At 44.5% G+C, this 21,342-nt stretch overlaps 1 protein-coding gene across 2 annotated transcripts in view; it reads right to left on the bottom strand.

Annotated features, from left to right (window-relative positions):
- Positions 1-5,344: 5,344 nt before the first annotated feature.
- bbs5 (Bardet-Biedl syndrome 5) overlaps positions 5,345-21,342 on the bottom strand; it is a 66,343-nt gene continuing 50,345 nt past the window's right edge. For both annotated transcript variants that reach the window (XM_070874697.1, XM_070874696.1), the window contains 7 exons: positions 17,941-18,076; positions 17,702-17,797; positions 16,790-16,852; positions 16,465-16,599; positions 7,160-7,243; positions 5,678-5,701; positions 5,345-5,561 (listed from right to left, as the gene is read on the bottom strand). In XM_070874697.1, coding sequence (XP_070730798.1) covers positions 5,460-5,561; positions 5,678-5,701; positions 7,160-7,243; positions 16,465-16,599; positions 16,790-16,852; positions 17,702-17,797; positions 17,941-18,076 — 640 coding nt within the window. In that variant the 3' untranslated portion in view covers positions 5,345-5,459. The remainder of the gene's footprint in view (positions 5,562-5,677; positions 5,702-7,159; positions 7,244-16,464; positions 16,600-16,789; positions 16,853-17,701; positions 17,798-17,940; positions 18,077-21,342) is intronic.

The following is a 21,342-nucleotide window of genomic DNA, read 5'->3' on the forward strand; positions in this document are numbered from 1 at the left end:
GTGAGGCCACACCTGGAGTATTGTGTACAGTTTTGGTCTCCTAACTTGAGGAAGGACATTCTTGCTATTGAGGGAGTGCAGCGAAGATTCACCAGACTGATTCCCGGGATGGCGGGACTGACCTATCAAGAAAGACTGGATCAACTGGGCTTGTATTCACTGGAGTTCAGAGGAATGAGAGGGTACCTCATGGAAACGTTTAAAATTCTGACGGGTTTAGACAGGTTAGATGCAGGAAGAATGTTCTCAATGTTGGGGAAGTCCAGAACCAGGGGTCACAGTCTGAGGATAAGAGGTATATGCCATTTAGGACCGAGATGAGGAGAAACTTCTTCACCCAGAGAGTGGTGAACCTGTGGAATTTTCTACCACAGAAAGTAGTTGAGGCCAATTCACTAAATATATTCAAAAAGGAGTTAGATGAAGTCCTTACTACTCGGGGGATCAAGGGTTATGGCGAGAAAGCAGGAAGGGGGTACTGAAGTTTCATGTTCAGCCATGAACTCATTGAATGGCGGTGCAGGCTAGAAGGGCTGAATGGCCTGCTCCTGCACCTATTTTCTATGTTTCTATGTAATAGTATCTAGTAATATCTGTAATAGTACCTAGGCAATTAGCTTATGCTGTGCTCTTGTCACCTTTGCAGAGAAAGATTTCCAAAAACCGAACCGAGCAGAGGTGGACTGGAGGAGGACCGGCAGAACTGTGCCAGCTTACAGATTTGGAGAAGCTGGCCTTGGCACTAATGGGGGTGCATAATCGTTCGGCCACCCGTGATGGTGCTGAACCCGTTCTTGCACCACGTGAGTAATGTATAAACCATTGGTGATTTAAAGGAATTTAATGCCATTTCAGTATAATACATGATTGATGTAATGTTATGTACTTAATGATGAGATCATGAAAGATCATTGTAATGCCATGCAGATTCTGTACTATCATGATGTTAATTATATGTGACGTCCGCCAGTGATATTTATAGCAGTAGTGTTGGTCCTCGTACATATGCCTGCGTAGCGTAAGCATTCTCATGTCATCCTGGCCTCCCCTTCTACTAACCTCATTTATGTTTTCTAGGTCCCCAGGAGCAATCAGGAGACATTGAGGCAACAGATTCTCCACTCCTTGTGCAGGTCTTGTTGTCCATCGAGGACACCAAAAGGAGGTGGATGATGAGCCTCAAACAGTCTGTTCGAATGTTCCTGCGGCCACGTCTTCCTCCACTGGGGAAGCAGCGGGGCCAAGCCCCTTGCAGCAGGGCACCCAGAGTGGTTCAATGCCTGCGCTGACCCCGCGGAGGTTGGTTCAGCGAGGTCGCATTGCTCATATACAGGCAGATGTCAACCTGGACATGGTTGAACTGTCAAGGACAAGTGTCGACATTGGTCGAGAGCTCCTCCAGGCAATGGGTGGATTGACCGGTCACACTGCCGCTCTGACTGCACGTACCTCGGAGGAGATGCCGCAATGTGGAGAATGGCTGATTCCATCGATGCCATATGGCAGGCGATGGTCTCAGGATATGGCACTGCACCCCAAGGTGCAGTACTGCCCATGTCGATAAATGCGAGTAAGGAGGAAGCAGTTACTTCTGACTCTGAAGACGTTGCTTTGGAAATGTCTTCTCCAGCTTCAACAGTGACTCTGCCACCGTCACTCCCCACACAGCAGCAGCGCTCGAGGTGCCCTGTTACAAGGTGGCTTGATGTTAATCCGGGTAGAATGGGGTTGTAAGTGAGAAAGGAGGGGGGGGGGGGTTCAGATCAAGGGGGGTGGGGCGATGGTAGAGGCAAAGGGAAGTGTGGCCAGAGGGGGTGACATTATTCTTCTTTTTGTATTTATATTGTTCACTGTTGGGATTGTTGTTGTTATAAATTTGTTGACTGTTGGGTGGGTGGGTGTTATATTTATAATTGTTATTGAAAAATTGTTGTTGTGATATATTACTTATTAAAATAAATTTCACGGTGGGGGGAGATGGGTGTTTATATTCATGTATATATTTTTTTCACTTTCGTTTGTTAAAAACTTTTTTTTTTACACATTTTGTAATCATTAAATATTTTTATTTAACTTAACATTGTTGTGCAGTGTCTTCCAATAATAAAAAGGGTAAGCAAACAATGGCGAGGCCAGTCAAGGATGAAACATAATGTAACACAACTGTAACTATCACCAACATAACTTCACGCAAAGTGTTCATTTATGAGCTGCTGACGCAACTACCACGGGGCTTTTCCTGCGGTCTAGGGTGGGGTGGGGGCAAGGCTTCAACGCTAGCCTGATTGTCCTCCCCGAGGTCCTCGTCCTCCTCTTCCGTCTCCCCTCTCTCCTGAGGTGGACCGGCAGTCCTATCTGGCAATTCTTGTCCCCTCCTGATAGCTAAGTTTGCTATCAGGAGGGGACAAGACACCAGATTGTGCAGCACACCACAATGAACTTGGCGACCTACTCAGGGTGGTATTGTAAGTCGCCTTCTGAGTGGTCCAGGCATTGGAAGCACTGCTTAAGCACTCCAATTGTCTTTTCGACGATATTGCGTGTGGCTATATGGCTTTCGTTGTAGTGCTTCTCGGCTTCCGTCTGGGGCTTATGCAGGGGGTTCATGAGCCAGCTGGCAAGGCCATATCCTTTATCCCCCAGCATCTAACTGTTACCTTGTGGCTGACTCTTAAATAGGTCAGAGACAGTGCTCTCACGCAAGATGTGCGCATTATGGGTGCTCCCTGGAAATTTAGCATTTACTGTCATGATTATTTGCACATTCAGGGAGTGGAATCCCTTTCGGTTCCGAAACACCTCTACATCCTGAAAAGGTGCTCGCAGGGCGCTGTGCTTAGTCTATTGCTCCCTGCACACTGGGGAAGTTTGCTATTTTTGAGAAACCCAAAGCCCTCTCACTCTGTGCCTCCCTAGTCATAGGGAAGTTTATAAAGTCCATCCTGCAAGCATAAAGGGCTTCAGTCACCTGTCGAATGCAGCAATGTGTGGTGTGCTGAGAGATACCGCAAATGTTGCCAGCTGAGGCCTGAAAGGAACCCGATGCATTGAAGGAAAGTGCCGCAGTAACCTTGACCTCAACGATCAGTGAGGTTCTGATGGCGCTGGTATACTGCAGATCTCCCTTAATTAGCTGGCATATCTCACTGATGACCACCTTTTGGAAGCACAGCACCCTAAGGCACGTGTTATCGGACAAGTCCAGGTATGAGCGTTGGGTGTAAGGTCTCCTTCTCCTCAGCAGTCTACCACCTCTTTGATTGGGCACATAATGCTCTTCAATAAAACTTCTCCCATCTCTATTCTGCAGCATGTGAGCAGTCATCAATATGGCTGAGAAATTACAGGCTTCATTACTATAAATGCTCTATTGTCTCTTCAAAATTATTTAATTGTCCTCTACAAACGCAATAGAAACTCAAAATTCACAATGTGATTAGATGATTGTCAAGAGATTTTAAAACTACCTTAAAAGCATTCATGAATTACTTCAATGCTCCCATGAACTTGAAGCAGCCTTTTATTAAAAGTCTTCCAAATTACAAAATGGCATCCATACCGCTGGGTTAAGTAAGGTCAGGTGAGTACAGCTTTTCTTGAGCGTCTTTTTGGGCGAGTGACCATTTGGGCGGTATATGGGCGAGATGCCGAAATTAGCGCTAGGCGATAATCTGGGTGGTAGTTGGGCGATAGTTTCCATTATAAACAGTCTTCTGGGTGATGCACGAGTGATGACGTCAGATTTTATTGAAAAAAAATACTGTTCAGCTAATTCCCGGCGATAATTGTATGCCGAAAGTTACGCCGGCGATTAATGGGCGATAATTGGGCATTAGTTTCCATTTATAATCAAATATGGGCGGTAAACTCAATCTCAACGGTTAAATGGGCGGATATATGACGAAAGTCTAGCCCCAAGCCAAAAAGCACATTTGGTTGTGATTTTTTTTTTCTACAATTCCCAAACTAACCATTTTTATTGCCTCAGAAAACTTCTACTTGACAATATTCATTACTAAAAAGGTGTATAGAACTAAGTAAAACGATCTTTCAGCATTCAACCAATTAACAAAAAAATTAAACAATGAAAATGGCCCTGTAACTGGTAGTTTACCTCCCATGTGACATCACATCTCATGAGGCCACAAGAGAACTATACTACAATCAACACCATACCAGGCCTGGAATTCTTCATTAAAAATGGGAAAACATCTGCTCTGTAATTAAGAGTTCACTAATTCCTTGGAATCAAGTGGCTTTGATATGCAGTTTCTTAGAATGCGATTTAGTTAGTAGATTAATAATTATGGAAAAAAATTCCCCTTTTCCACATCACTGAAACAGTGCACAGAGAGCATTACGCATCAGGTACTATTCTGCCTTTGCAAAAGAGAATCCACCTAAAAAATTTAATTTGCATAAACATTTGCGGAAAACACATATGCTTTTTATACAATAAGGAATATACTGACAATTTTTGCCAATCGTGACAAATAGATCCAATATTGTATTAGGCTTACAACCTTCAAAGACAAAAATTCCTAATGACAAGCTTCCTTTCCTTTATTAAAATTTTCTTCTGTTGGTTTTGGCTTATTTTTCTATCTTTGTTTTTCAAAGGATAGTTTTGATTTTCACCTAACACACAAACAACCCGCTCTAGTCACTAGCATTAATTGTGCTGTTGCCTAATTATAGCACTTGGTGGCAATGTGCAGAATTTCAATACTCTACTGTTTTGTACAGCATTTAGATACATCCAAAGAGATAATAAAAGGACTGAAAGGCAAGCATGTGACCCTTAGCTGATGTTACAGGTCAGCAACCTGGTATATGAGAGTCGACTGTGATTATAGCCATATCTCAGTGTCTTTCTAAAATTAAATTTTTAATTTTCTAATGTTCATAAAGCAGACCTTAAGTTTAAATGATCAGATAGATTTTTTTTTTAAACATTTTGAATTGTTCTCTCCAACCAATGCCTAGATCAGATAGGGTTTTCCTTCTATTGTTATTCTAAGAAGAAGATTCCCTTCCCACTTGAAAATTAAGTACTGGACGGAACTTTGTATTTTCAATCAACTTTTTCGACAGGTAAAACAATACTGGAGATAGAAAGTTTTAAAATTGATGACAGCAACACTCAAAGCATAGACAGGGTCGCTATCCCCTGGCACTAACCCATTTTCAGTATTACTCAGTGCAGCTAAAATCTTAATGAGAATTTAAACTTTAAAAGGACAACAGGTGCTAATAACCTTAGAGTAAGGAGAAGATGAGAAAAATTCATAACAAAACATTAATCTTCATTTTTTAAATAATTACGAAACAGAACGATAGTAAGCCATTTTTAATGGTTAAACTTTATTTTTGAGTAGCAATGATTACTGGAATTTTCATCATGTAGTCTCTGTACAAGAACTTCTTAAAACAAATCAATACAAAAGTGAACTTGAAGTTCAACCCATCACTTCCCAAAGTCCTTGAAGAGTGAATCCATCTTTCAATTTCTCGATTGCAATCCCCAGTTCCTCTGAATAAACTGGCTCACGGTCTTGTTGCTTATCAAAAGTAAATATACAAGAAGATTACATTTAGTTCCACAATATGTAGCAGTAGCTATATTCAAGATACAATCACAATGAGCAATTAGCTGATCAAAGGAAGTTAGAAATACCTTATTAGCATCTGCAAAGTAAGCCTAGAATAGAAGACAAAATAAATTAAATATACACCAGAAAATTTTACAGTAAGAGAGAGAAAGAACTTGCATTTATATAGCACCTTTGGGACATCCTAAAGTCATAAATTGAAGTGTTGTAATGTAGGGAAATCATAGGTTAACTTCCCACTCTCTGCTAGTGGCAGAACTAAAATGGATTATGTCTCAAGAATAATAATGTGCTTTTCTTTAAAATGTCACTTTCCTAAGGACATAAGTACTGTTTCACACATTCTATTACATTATAGTGTCACCAAGTCTCAAAGAGTATGAAGTTTCAAATAAATCCTTCTAAACTCTCCATTTGATTACCCTGCTTTAGTTTATGTGGTACAATTGAAAATTCCAGTACTCAAAAGTGATGAGGCCCAATCTCATAATCCTTACTTCTCATCCTCTACTAAGTTTCAGTATATGACATAACTTCCCACCTGTACTCTTAAGATTTTTAAGATCAGGTTCAATACCAAACCTGAAGGCCAATTACTTGTAGCATTAGACCCATTAGGCTGAAGTCAAGCAAGAGATACAAAAGGTGACTAAGCAGAAGTAAGCATGATAATCTTGATAAAAGACATGAACACTTTGATTTATTTCCTTCCCCAAAATGAAAGACTTCCTGTATTTAAAAAAGTCAATACACCTGACAGCAGAAAAAAACTAAAATAATGGTGTCAAGTAACTGACTTTTAAATAAGAATAAAGTTAAAGCTCTTCTACATCACTCTATATTATATCAAAAATTCTATCTTTGCAATTTCCATCATCAGAGCATACAGATTTGCCGACATACATGTTCCAACATGAGGCATAAATTGCGATGTTGTACCTCTAACATCGTACCTCTTGATTACTGATAGCCTCCTCACCTGTGTTGTCAAGGCACTCAGAATGACACAAGATATTTTTTCATTAAGAAAGGCAAGGGAAAGAAACATGATCAAACATTGTAGAATGCAAGATAAGCTAGACTTGCATAAGGTTTCTTGATTTGCGCATATGCATGAGTAACTGAACCATCTGTACAAATTTTGACCATAAACCAATGAAGGATTGTATACAAATCTGTTGCTCACCTAGAATATTCATTATTTTAGATGTATAATGAAGGAAGCACTTGTAACCGTTAATAAATGCTTCAAGTTCAAGTGATGTGGTACGCGGAGACAGTAACACCACCCAGGCACCTGATTAGCCTATTTACAAAGGTGATCTTAATACACAGATTTCACTATTTTATAATGGGATTGCAGAATGAAATATACACATAATTACTGTAACACGAGCCTTTTTTATTAGTAGTTCCTAGTATAACTGGCAGTCAATATTTTCCTTTCAATGAATAAACAAATCTATTTTCCAAAAATACACAATTTACATTGAATATCAAGTTGTACATTCACGTATTGGTTGCATTTGTTTATAATTGACACTCACCACAAAAGCATCAGTCTGTTCCTCTGGTTCAATTTCAACATCATCTTGAACTTGTTCAACTGTCAGGTCCTCAAGTGGCTGAGGCTGTAACACAACCATTGACACAGTACATACAGATCCACTATTATCCCTGCATTGCTTAAGCCTTGAGATAACCAAGAATAAATTAGTTCCTTTTCAATTAGTTTTGTTCTATTTACTCACTAATAAATAGAATGAGATCCAACCCATTGTTAACAAAAATAGCTGTCACCAGTTACCCTGGCAAATACAGCTTATTTTTTGTAAATTAATGTGACCTTACCAGGCAGTAGCTGAAGTAGCTTAAGGTACAATCAATACATAAAGGGGCCAACAATAGATCTTTGGCTCATTGGATTCTGACTCCCTGCATTATGGAGTACTTAGACCTTCTAAGAGACCATTGCAGAACACATCATAATGCAATGCAGAAGCCCCTGCACTTACAGTCTGCACCTGATGTGTGCTAGACTCATTTATGCCCCAATTTTTATGTAAATTAGAAGATATTCCCATTACATGTTTGGCGTGCCTCCACAGCGTTCCAGAAACTCCAGCACCTTTGTGGAACAGGCACTGCATGGACGCCTCTCCCGTTCAGCTGTCTCTGAAAGGTGTATTACTGTTTTTCAGATTTCTGTGTAGCTGTTTGCCATTTATTGCCTCTGTGTTATATTGTTGATGTGGGAAAAAGGGAAAGTGAAACTTATTGGAACCTTACTGACAGCTTCTTAAAACTCTACCACATCTGTTCTGCGTGCCCATTTCTCCAGTGATTGGTTATTGTGTGCTGTTTCAAAAGGAACTATGGGTATCCTTCTAGGTATCACTCTCTATTGAGATTGTAAAAGATGTGACTCACAAGAGGAATGCCACATAGGTGCACTTGCATCTAAGATCATTAATGAGTGCATACCACATATATAGGCCTAAATATCTGTACCTGGACTTGTTCAACGAAACCTGTATGCAGAAACTGTGCTAGCTGTGGTTGAGTGGGTAGCACTCTTGCCTCTGAGTTAGAAGGTTGTGGGTTCAAGTCCCACTCCAGGAACTTGAGCACAAAAAAATCTAGACTGACACTCCAGTGCGGTGCTGAGGGAACATTGCACTGTCGGAGGTGCCGTCTTTCGGATATGTTAAACCGAGGCCCCGTCTGCTCTCTCAAGTGGATGTAAATGATCCCATGGTACTATTTCGAAGAAGAGCAGGGGAGTGATCCCCGGTGTCCTGGCCAATATTTATCCCTCAATCAACATAATTTAAAAAAAACCCAGATTATCTGGTCATAATCATTGCTATTTGTGGGAGTTTACTTGTGCGCAAATTAGCTGCAGTGTTTCCTAATTAAAACAGTTCTAGCGATTCTATTCTATCAATATACAGCTGGGTCTATACCATAGATACTGAATTAGTAACATTAATGCCCATCAGTGGCAAGTGCCATTCATTTGACAACAATCCACAGATCCACAATTATTTAAAGGGCCAAGAAGACTGGATTGATGCTGGGGGACCAAAGTTATCCACTGCAGCCTCACTGCTTACCCCATTGAGAAACAGCAGGGAAGAACTAAAGTATTTGCATTTATGTATGACTTTTCACATCCTCAGGTTATCCCGAAGTGCTTTGCATTCAGTTAATTACATGTGAAATGTAACCAGTGTTATGTAGCCAAACATGGCAGCCAATTTGTGTACAGCAAGTTCCCACAAACAGCAATGAGATGAATGGCGTCGTTGGTTGAGGGATAAATGTTAGAACATAAGAAATAGGAGCAGGAGTAGGCCATCTGACTCCTCGAGCCTGCTCCGCCATTCAATAAGATCATGGCTGATCTGATCTTGGCCTCGACTCCACTTCCCTCCCCTCTCCCCATAACCCTCGACTCTCTCATCGCTCAAAAATCCTTAAATATATTCAATGACCCAGCCTTCACAGCTCTCTAAAGGAGAGAATTCCAAGGATTCACAAACCCTGAGAGAAGAAATTCCTCCTCATTTCCATTTTAAATGGGCGACCCCGATTATGTTCCTAACACAGATGAGGCTGCACACAGGGAGGTTAAAGTAACAGTGACCTCAGTTTTTAAGAAGACACTCCAGAGTGAGGAACAGGCCTAAGGGGCCAGCTTATATACAGTGCTGGGATCCCTTGGGAATTCAGGGGATGAGCTCCCTGGTGGTGGAACATGGGAGTGCATACTTTACAGATACACAACATCACTCCCCCCCCCCCCCCGCCGCCAAAGTCAAAGTGAAAACTATTTACAAGGTGAGGCGGTCAGGAGCCTTTCTTTCCCTGGTGGACCGCCTCGGTACAAATGTCTGTTCTGGTGTGTTGGCTGTGCCCTCGCTGGGCTGGCGTGTTGTTGGCCCTGCAGAGCTGCTAGGTGAGCCTGGCCTTGCTGGGCTATTGGGCAGATTGGGTTCGATTTCCTGGTCCGGCATGGTGTCGTTGATCCTTTGGGTGTGTGTTGTGGGCTCGAAAAGGTGGTGTCTGCTGTGGGTTGTTCAGGGCAGTCTGAACCGCAGCCTCGTTTGGTCCAGGTGCTCTCTACAAATTTGTCCATTGTCTAGTTTGACTACAAACACCCTATTCCCTTCTTTAGCTATCAATGTGCCCGCGATCCACTTGGGACCAGGTCCATAGTTTAGCACATACACAGGGTCATTCAGATCAATTTCCCGTGACACAGTGGCGCGACCATCGTTTACATTTTGTTGCTGCCGCCTGCTCTCTACCTGATCGTGCAGGTTGGGGTGAACCATTGAGGGTCTGGTTTTAAGTGTCTTTTTCATGAGTAGCTCAGCCGGGGGCAGCCCTGTGAGCGAGTGGGGTCTCGTGTGGTAGCTGAGCAGTACTCGTGACAGGCGGGTTTGGAATGAGCTTCTGTGACTCGTTTAAGGCCCTGTTGGATGATTTGTACTGCCTGCTCTGCCTGCCCATTAGAGGCTGGTTTAAACGGGGCCGAGGTGACATGTTTGATCCCATTGCGGGTCATGAATTCTTTAAATTCGGCACTGGTGAAACATGGCCCGTTGTCACTGACCAGTATGTCAGGCAGGCCGTGGATGGCAAACATGGCCCTCAGGCTTTCAATGGTGGCGGTGGCGGTGCTTCCCGACATTATTTCACATTCAATCCATTTTGAAAAAGCATTCACCACCATCAGGAACATTTTACCGAGAAACGGGCCCGCATAGTCGACATGGATCCTCGACCATGGTCTGGAGGGCCAGGACCACAAACTTAGTGGTGCCTCTCTGGGCGCGTTGCTCAACTGAGCACATACGCTGCATTGCCGTACACAGGACTCAAAGTCAGAGTCGATACCGGGCCACCACACGTGGGATCTGGCTATCGGTTTCATCATTACTATACCCGGGTGTGTGCTGTGGAGATCCGAGATGAACTTCTCCCTGCCCTTTTTTGGTAGCACTACGCGGTTACCCCACAACAGGCAGTCTGCCTGAATGGACAGCGCGTCCTTTCGGCGTTGGAACGGCTTGATTGGCTCTTGCATTTCAACAGGGATGCTGGCCCAGCTCCCATGCAGTACACAGTTTATTTACTAGGGACGGCAGAGGATCTTGGCTAGTCCAAGTCCGAATCTGGCGGGTTGTGACAGGTGATTTATCATTTCCAAACGCTTCCATGACTATCAACAAGTCTGCGGGCTGCGCCACTATCAACAAGTTTGCAGGCTGCGCCATTTCCACCCCCTGTGGGGGTCAATGGTAGCCGACTGAGAGCATCCGCACAGTTCTCGGTGCCTGGCCTGTGGCAGATGGTATAGTTATACGCTGATAGCGTGAGTGCCCACCTTTGTATGCGGGCTGAGGCATTAGTATTTATCCCCTTGTTTTCAGCGAACAGGGATGTGAGGGGCTTGTGATTGGTTTCCAGCTCAAATTTGAGGCCAAACAGGTACTGATGCATTTTCTTTACCCTGAACACACACGCTAATGCCTTTTTCTCAATCATGCTGTAGGCCCTCTCGGCCTTAGACAAGCTCCTGGAAGCATAGGCGACAGGTTGCAACTTCCCCGCAACGTTAGCTTGTTGCCATACACACCCGACTCCGTACGACGACGCGTCACATGCTAGCACAAGTCTTTTACACGGGTTATACAATACAAGCAGCTTGTTGGAGCATAAAATGTTTATGGCTTTCTCAAAAGCAATTACTTGTTTTTTTTCCCCATACCCAGTTCTCACCTTTGCGCAATAACACATGTAGGGGCTCTAAGAGGGTGCTTAACCCCGGTAGGAAGTTACCAAAATAGTTGAAGAGTCCCAGGAACGACCGCAGCTCCGTGACGTTCTGTGGCCTGGACACGTTCCTGATAGCCTCTGTCTTGGCGTCTGTGGGCCGAATGCCATCCGCCGCGATCTTTCTCCCCAAAAGCTCCACTTCTGTTGCCATGAAGACGCATTTCGACCTCTTCAGCCGCAGCCCTACGCGATCCAGTCGCTGGAGGACCTCCTCCAGGTTTTGTAGGTGCTCGACGGTGTCCCAACCCATGACCAGGTCGTCCTGAAAGACCACCGTGTGTGGTACCGACTTGAGTAGGCTCTCCACGTTTCTCTGGAAGATCGCTGCAGCTGACCAAATTCCAATCGGGCATCTGTTGTAGATGAACAGTCCCTTGTGCGTGTTGATGCAGGTGAGGCCCTTTGAAGACTCCTCCAGCTCCTGCGTCATGTCGGCCGAAGTCAGGTCGAGCTTGGTGAACGTCTTGCCTCCTGCCAGTGTCGCAAATAGGTCGTCTGCCTTAGGTAGCGGGTATTGGTCCTGTAGCGAGAAACGATTAATAGTTACTTTATAATCACCGCAAATCCTGACCGTGCCATCACTTTTGAGTACTGGAACAATCGGGCTGGCCCACTCGCTGAATTCCACTGAGGAGATGATGTCCTCGCGTTGCAGCCTGTCCAGCTCGATTTCCACTCTCTCCCTCATCATGTGAGGTACCGCTCTCGCCTTGTGGTGAATGGGTCGTGCCTCTAGGACCAAGTGGATCCGCACCTTCGCCCCGGAAAAGTTTCCAATGCATGGCTCAAAAAAGGAAGGAAATTTGTTAAGAACCTGGGTACATGAGGCCTTATCGACATGTGATAGCGCTCGAATGTTATGCCAGTTCCAGCGGATTTTGCCCAGCCAGCTCCTTCCAAGCAGTGTGGGGTCATCGCCCGGGACAATCCAGAGTGGCAGTTCGTGCACTGTGCCCTCGTAGGTGACCTTGACCATGGCACTGCCCAGGACAGTGATAAGCTCTTTGTTGTACGTTCTCAGTTTCGTGTGAATGGGGCTCAGGGCTGGTCTGAATGCCTTGTTGCACCACAATCTCTCAAACATCTTTTTACTCATGATGGATTGGCTAGCGCCAGTGTCCAGTTCCATGGCTACGAGTAAGCCATTCAATTTTACATTCAGCATTATAGGTGGACATTTCGTCTCAAATGTGTGCACCCCGTGTACTTCAGCATCTGCCTCCTCTCTCTGAGGCTCGAAATTGCTTTGATCCACCATGGACCGATCTTCCTCTGCCACGTTGTAGTTAGCAGGTTTCGCAGAGCTTGCAGCTCATTTGCAAGCTCTTTGGAGGTGCCCCATTGTTCCACAGCTCTTGCAAACATACCCTTTAAAGCGGCATGAATAGGCTGAATGGAAGCTTTCACAACGCCAACAAGGTGTGAATTGCCTTGCATTCATTCTTTGTTGGGGACTCTGAGTCATCTGGGTCACCTAAGGCCTGCTGGCAGTTGCAGACTCGTGGGTTCTGCCCTGTACATTTCTGCTCGCAAACACAGTTCCAGTTGATTTATGAACATTGCTAGCACTTGTGTGCTGAGCAATTTTTTTGGTGTTATCACTGGTGGACATAAACGCCTGTGCTATCGCAATGGCCTTACTGAGGGTTGGTGTCTCTACAGTCAAAAGTTTTCGTAGGATGGTCTCATGCCAATGCCCAGTACAAAAAAGTCTCTGAGCATTTGCTCCAAGTAGCCATTGAACTCACATTGTCCTGCAAGTCGCCTTAGCTCGGCAACGTAGCTTGCCACTTCCTGACCTTCAGATCGCTGGCACGTGTAGAACCGATACCTCGCCATCAGCGCGCTCTTCCTTGGGTTAAGATGCTCCCGAACCAGTGTACACAGCTCCTCATACGACTTATCTGTGGGTATCACCGGAGCCAGAAGATTCTTCATGAGGTTGTAGGTCAGTGCCCCGCAGACTGTGAGGAGGACCACTCTCCTTTTTGCAGCGCTTCCTTCTCCAACCAGCTCGTTAGCTACAAAGTACTGGTCTAGCCGTTCGACATAGGCTTCCTAGTCCTCACCCTCCGAGAACTTCTCCAGGATGCCCACAGTTTGCTGCATCTTTGCGTTGGATTCGTATTCTCGTTGCCAGTTATTGTGTTCCTAACACAGATGAGGCTGCACACAAGGAGGTTAAAGTAACAGTGACCTCAGTCTTTAAGAAGACACTCCAGAGTGAGGAACAGGCCTTCGGGGCTGGCTTATATACAGTGCTCCCAAGGGATGCTAGGATCCCTTGGGACTTCAGGGGATGCGCTCCCTGGTGGTGGAATATGGGAGTGCATGCTTTGCAGATACACAATATCCCCTTATTCTGAGATTATGCCCCCTAGTTCTACATTCTCCCATGAGGGGAAACATCCTCTCTGCATCTACCCTATCAAGCCCCCTCAGAATCTTATACGTTTCAATAAGATCACCTCTCATTCTTCTCAACTCCAATGAGTATAGGTCCAACCTGCTCAACCTTTCTTCATATGACAACCCCTTCATCTCAGGAATCAACCTCGTGAACCTTCTCTGAAGTGCCTCCAATGCATGCATATCCCTCCTTAAATAAGGAGACCAAAACTGTACGCAGTACTCCAGGTTGTGGTCTCACCAACACCCTGCACAGTTGTAGCAGGACTTCCTTACTTTTATACTCCATCCCCTTTGCAATAAAGGCCAGCACTTTATTTGCTTTCCTAATTATTTGCTGTACCTGCGTGCTGACTTTTTGAGTTTCATGTACAAGGACCCCCAGATCCCTCTGTAGTGGAGTATTTTTTAATCTCTCCCCATTTAAATAATTTGCTTTTTTATTTTTCCTACCAAAGTGGATAATCTCACACTTTCCCACATTATATTCCATCTGCCAAATTTTTGTCCACTCACTTAGCCTATCTATAATCCCTTTACAAATTCTTTGCATCCTCTTCATAACTTTTGCTTTCCCACCTACCTTTGTATCATCAGCAAATTTGGCTACATTATACTTAATCCCTTCATCCAAGTCATAGTTGAGGCCCCAGTACTGATCTCTGTGGCACCCCACGAGATACAGTTTGCTAATCTGAAAATGATCCATTTATCCCGACTCTGTTTTCTGTTTGTTAGTCAATCCTCTATCCATGCTAATATATTACCCTCAATCCCGTGAGCTTTTATCTTGTGCAGTAACCTTTTATGTTAGCCAGGAAAACTCCTCTTCTTTCTTCAATGTATCATTCAAAAGATGGCATCTCTGAAAATGCAGTACTCCATCAGTATTGGTGTGCCAGTCTAGATGCTGTGCTCAAGTTCCAGAATGGAGTTGAACCCATGACCTCCTGATTCAGAGGGGAGTGTGCCAACACTGAGCCAAGGCTGACACTACACTGATATAACGATGCACACATTGTTACCATAGTCTTGACCAAGCACAACAGTGGCATCCTGAAACAAAGATCAAATGTCTAGACCAATAAGGGCAAGTGCACGTGTACAACCCAACCAACAAAGGTAACTACAATTTGCTCTGTTTCCCATAACTTTGCCCTGCAGATGGGCTTTACAATGGAGCAGGTTGCAGAAAACACACACGCAGTCTCAACCAAACCCAGATGATGATACTGAGCAAGAGCCAAAAGACATGCCTGCCCAAACAAGTGTCCAATCAGTTTTATTGAAGACATGCTTACTAAGCACAACCATTATTTCCACATATACTGAATATCTTGGTCAAATAAAACCTTCGCTCCATTGCCCTGGCTCTAACATTGGGAGCTATGAATTCAGCAGCATTCTCATTAATTACCTTAATCTGCCTCAAAGGAAAAAAATTCTCAGAACATGGTAAAGAATTGGGTAAACTCACCAATTGTCAGTGGGGAGCACTGCGCAAAGAAAGTGTGAGTTGGAGGTCGGGGTAAAACACCATTGGGGGGGTGGGGGGGGGAGGAATTTTAACTCCAAAAAACAGGTGGGTTGGAGTTGGGTGGGAGGTTAAAGAGTTAAGAAACAAACTGAATCCTGACCACAAACCCATCTACTTCCAGTTTTAACAGAGGCGGGACAGGGAGCCAACCCGCTCCCAGGAAGCAGGTCGCCCATTTAAATATTATAATGAGGCTACCTCATGGTGATCCACCATTTCAAAATTTAACTGTGGGCGGTCGAGTTTTCCTGGCCTCAGGGAATGCACCAGCTAAAGGGAGGCGAGGATTGCTGGATCCAGGAGGTAAGTGCCTTTCCACTTACCTGCTGGATCCAGCGTCCCTGCCTTCCCTCACCCCCGCCACTCTTCTGCCCCACCCCCCACCCAATCCCCCCCCCCCGCCCCCCCGTCCCGAGGCCTCCGATCCTCCCTCTGGCCTTCAATGCATAGCCCACAGCCCAGACCCCGCCTCCAGCCTACGACCTCCCCACTCTGGTCCCTGACCACCACCCCTTCCCGATCCTCCTCTGACCCTGATCCTCCTTCGGACCCTGACCACACCCCAAGTCTCTCTGCGCCCTAGTGCCACCAGGCCTACTTGCCCAACAGCCAGCCAGCCTCTTAACCTGGGGGGCTGTGGGCAGGAAACATAGCTTTGAAATGGTAATCAGGCCCTGCGATTAAATTCGGCAGGGCTTGTGAGAAATCCGTTCTTCTGGGTTTCTCGACCACTTACTAGCACCCATGCTCCTTCCCTGCCTCCAGATTAAAATTGTGGCCTATAGTGGTTATTCTCTAGTCACATTCCCTTTAACCAAGAATGGATGGCGGAGTTTTGTACCAGTTGTAATTTGTAAATGGTAATAAAGAGTAGCACAGGACCACTTAATCAGTTCAAAAGTGTATTTTATATAACTAGCTGTGCTGCCATATCTTTGCACATATTCCAACAGTTCACAGCGGTTAGAATTCTTCCCTAAAAAATAATCACAACTTATTAAATCTAACTTAAAGCACATTACACTGGATTGTAATACTTAAAATATAACAAATGAGCACCTTTTCCTCCATTTCAAACTGAACTCCAAAGATAGGGCAGGCAGAGTAAACTTTATGCAAAGAATTTATCTCCTTTACCGCCTCTTGAAGTTTCTCCACAGGATCAATTTTAAAACCAAGCACATACCCGCCACTCTAAAAATAACGACAAAGACATTACATTCATTATTCTGGTTGTCTACATAAGCATATTTAAACAAAATATTCTTGTAGTTTGTTGTCAAACCATAATATATAGATTTCGATTTATGCAGTAAGAATAATATTACTAGTATACATCATGTTAAAATATATTTGTCAAAATAAATATTTTTAAAAGGCTTACCTGTTGTGAACTTTCTATTACAAGTGCTAGCCCAAACTTCGAGTCCCTGATTTTTATTGATCGCTGGAATGAAACACATAAACTTTGTGTCATGCATATATCAAAAGGTTACCAAAAACTATATTAAAAACTGCAGATTTTAACCATATACTCCCAAAAAATGGAGATTTAAACATTATTTAAAATATGGAATTTTCTGCATCTAATGCAGAATATTTCTTTACAAATTTGTAGCATTGTCACAATTATGAATCCTCTTGCATCAATGTTACCTAGAGTTAAGGGCATAGAATACACTGATAACTGCAGAAGGTACCAAATTGGACCAAAAACTATGCTCTTCCTCCCATTTGCAACTGATGCAGTATATACTGTTTTTATGGTTCAAACTCATTGGTTAAGATATCACTTCATTATTATTAAATTATAGCCTTTTAATCACTTCCAGGAGCGAGCCTTTGCCACAGTGGTTAGCATTTGCCTCTGAGTCAGTATGTGTAGGGTTCAAGCCCTGCTCCAGACAACTCCAGCTCTAATATTCTGACTTGACATCCAGCGGGATATGACGGGGCGGGGGGGGCGGCACTCATCGATGGGTTATGGAACCACTCAAAAAACATTAATAGAAGCTGTAAATTTGGACCAGTCTTCTTTGAAGCCACTGGATCAAGGGAAAACACAACGTGCAGCAAAAAAATCCGCTACATAGCGCTAACTACCCAATCGGCTGGTATAATCTAATTATGGAAACTACCAGTGTGAAAGCTGGTAGCAGCAATACGTTCTCTAATCGGATATACAAAATCACTTTCAGGTGCTCATTGGACTATATTTTTAATACATATTTATTTATAAGACATTTTGAGAATGCCTAGAATGCACACATTACTAGAAAGGAGAACAAAAACTTACAATTTGTAGATAGGGAATGCTAACATTAAAACTATCATTCATGTTTGCATGCCATACTATCCGCACATTTGTGATGAAAAAGGTTCCCAAGTTGCCCTGTAGGGGAAGAAAAACAAAAAGGAATATTATTCATGGAGCAACAAAGTAACAGAGAAGCAAACGCAAAATCTGCAGATGTAAGCTAACTATACCCAATATAGGCACACTTTACAGAACAAAAGGAATAGGGTATAACATACCTGATCACTTGATAGATTCCAGACACCATTAATTTTATCATAAACCTGTTCCTGTGGCAGAAGTCTTAACTGCTTGTTTTGAATGAGAGCTCCTCTTAATTTAAGATCCCTGTAGATTTTCGATGTCTCATATGCCCTATAAAGAAATTGATGTGGCTGAGAATTCTTAAAAAGTTGAGCTATAGTAATGGCAGTTTTCACTTAGATAGAGTCATTTGAGAGAACCAAGTGATGAGATAGTATTATTCAACATCACTTCACTCACACATGCCAGTATTATAGCAGTGGTACGGCAAAGTCATCAACAGCCAATAAATACTCTTCTAGGAGTCTTGTCAGATCACTGTCAAAACTTAGGCTTTAGTCTGCTTAAAATGTGTGCATATTTCCTTTTTACAACTACTTTGATGGTCACAAAATTTATAACTTTATCGGAAAATTTCTCGTGTCTGTTGTCTATTGCAAAAATAAAGCTTTATCAAAGCTACAATCTCTACCACGTTTCTCTCCTCTGCTTCTGAACCCATAGGGTTAGAACCTCCACTTTTGAGTTTATCGCCCAAAAATGGGCGTTATTTCCGGCGCGGGCAGTAAAAAAGGGTTTTCAGATCGCCGGCTTCTCGCCCATTCTCAAAACACATAGTTTACATTTTGAAAATGGGTGCTACCATGAGCGATATCAAATGGGCGGTAGCGTTAAATTATTTTGACCTTCTGCCATAAAGTGTGGCCGTCCTTAGCAATGGCATGGCAACGCTCGATTCCCGCGACTCAGGAGGCCAAGGGTCACCGTGACATGCGCAGAAGAGGAGACAGTGAGAGGGCGCTCAGAGGGACTGAATGAGTGGCTGGGTGTGGTGTGGCTGCTTTGGGAGGAAGGAGGGAGGCTTTAAAGCGTCACAGCAAGTAGGCAAACAAAAAGTAGCTGTTAACAGCCACATATTTGACCAAATTTGCCCTATAACGGAGGGAGAGGAGGAGACATCACAGCACGCTGTGGAGACTAATGCTGGAGAGAGCAGTGAGGTGGGAGAGGAGCACATTGGAGACCGCAAAAGAGTCAGGGGGCTCTCGGACGAGGCAAATGCCTCCCTCCTGTAGGAGGTCGAGTCACGCTGGGGTGATTTGACACAGGGACGGTGTGGGAAGCCCACCCCAAAGGTCTACCAGAGGATATGGATCGAGATAGCAGAGGTGGTCTCGTCGGCAACCAACTAGGTGCGTGAGGGCAACCAATGCTGCAAACGATGGAACGGCCTTGTGGGATCCGCAAGAGTAAGTATTACATTGATTTACATGTACTTATGTATTTATATAATTTGATTTATAACAGTCATGAGTGACTATCAGCAGATGTGAGGTTTTACACTTTGACTGGGAATGTTTTATTCAAAGCCTGCAGTGATGGTGTACATCTTTAGGTAAAGAATGATAATAATCATAATAATCATGATTATATCTGTTGGTTATGTGCTGTATCAGTGTCTGTGACAGTACCTAGCAATGATATCATGCAATGATCTCATGCCATGTCATCCTGTCACCTTTTACAGAAGAAGCTATCGACGATGAGGTCCATGCAGAGGCGAACGGGTGGGGAGCCACCAGTGCCCAAGGAGATCACTGACATGGAGGAGCGAGTGCTAGCACTCTTGGGGAAGCACACCTGGACAGCCACGGACGCATCTGCAGACCCTGAGGTGATGCCATGTGAGTAAAGCTTGCACCATTGCGTGATGTAAAGTCAATAGATGCCACACCAGCTCATATCCAACCAATCATTTTTGATAAATGATTTCTAAAAGTGTCATAGAAATAATGCTGGCCTAATGAAAATCATTGCAATCCACAATGTGTTGATGGTCATGAAATGTGATGTCTGCGATGATTTTGAGAGTGGTGGTGTTTTTGTCGTTCATATGCTGTGTTTCGTGCTTGACTTACCTTGTCACCCTAGCACCCCCTGTTCCTCTAACAACCTCATTTGTGTCTTGCAGCTCAGCCAGCAGCACGGTCCCAGGCAAGGCCACAGAGGCCAGAGGGTGGGGGTGCGGGGCAGGAGTTGGCGGATGATTCTACTACATCTGGTGCTGAGGAGCTCCGACTGTTGCCCGTCAATCCGTTGGGTCTGTTCTCGACAGATAAGAGTGCGGACTTCGAAGAACCTGCTTCGCCACGCTCCAGAACCCATTCCACCCCAAGGCCATCTATTGGTTCTCTGGTCATTTCCACCTTCACTCTGGAAGTGCCGGCCCCAAGCACCTCTCCATAGGGCACCCAATTTGTCCCCAGGACGGCGACGACCCCGCGGAGGCCTCGTGGACGGGCAGGTCTGTTCCACAGGTGCGACATGGCAGCGGAGAAATGGTTCAGTTGTCCAGGAGGACTGTAGACATTGGTGACCAGCTCATTGAAGTTTGGGGGGCATATCCTGACACCTGGCCACCATGTCCGAGTACATTCCGCGCATGGCGGAGTCCCTGGATGTGATAGCCAGGAACACTCCTGCCACAGCCCTCCCTCCCAGTGGTCCCAGAGCGCGGTACTCCACCCCTAGGTTCTGCACCACCACTGCGAACAACAGATGCGAGCAAGGACCAAGATCCTGCTTCTGCATCAGAGAATGTTGTCCCCTCGGCACTCCTCACTCCCGTACCCGTCCAACCAACGCATCTGCCTTCATCCCCCTCAATGAGGCACCGCCTGAGGAGCTCGTCGGCCAGGCGCCATGGAGCGAGGAGGAGAAGGGGTAGAGGTGGGGAGAAGAAAGAGAGGAGGGAAGGAAATTGAGGTGCATGTGTATAGGTGATGGCTGTGTTATATCTTCATCTGGGTGTATGCAATTTGTTGCAATGTATAAAGGCTGGGGACCACGCTCCTGCTTTGCCTTTGTATTCTGTGTTATTGGACATGTTGACCATGTGGTTTATGTCAACGGTGGAAAAAGTGGGATGTGGGCGGGGGTTGGGTGTTATTGGCGTTGTTACTTATGATTTCAGACCAATGTTGGTATTAAACTTTTGTTATTGAACATAACCTTGTTGTGCAGTGTCTCAGATAGCTGGACCGTTACACACTGGTGATTCCTTACCATGAAAGGGTTAAATACAACTTAACATCAATCAACATAAACTTTAACTGGCACCAAGGTGATGGGCACCATTGATGTCTGAGCTGCACACACACAGCAGTGTGTCAGCGTTGTCACTCACATCAGTGCTCTTTCAGGCAAATCTTTCCGATATCAGCTCCTCACATAAGAGTGAGAGTTAATAAATGCCAGCCACACTGCTGGCGTCCGTCCCAGTTAGTTCCACTTTTTGTGGGCGGTTTCTTGAGCGGGCGATATTCTGGGCGATATGTGCGGGAAGTGGTGAAATTGATGGTGGGCGATCTCCATGG

The sequence above is a fragment of the Pristiophorus japonicus genome, chromosome 3 (genome assembly GCF_044704955.1).
Source record: "Pristiophorus japonicus isolate sPriJap1 chromosome 3, sPriJap1.hap1, whole genome shotgun sequence".
In the NCBI taxonomy this organism is placed as follows: domain Eukaryota; kingdom Metazoa; phylum Chordata; class Chondrichthyes; family Pristiophoridae; genus Pristiophorus; species Pristiophorus japonicus.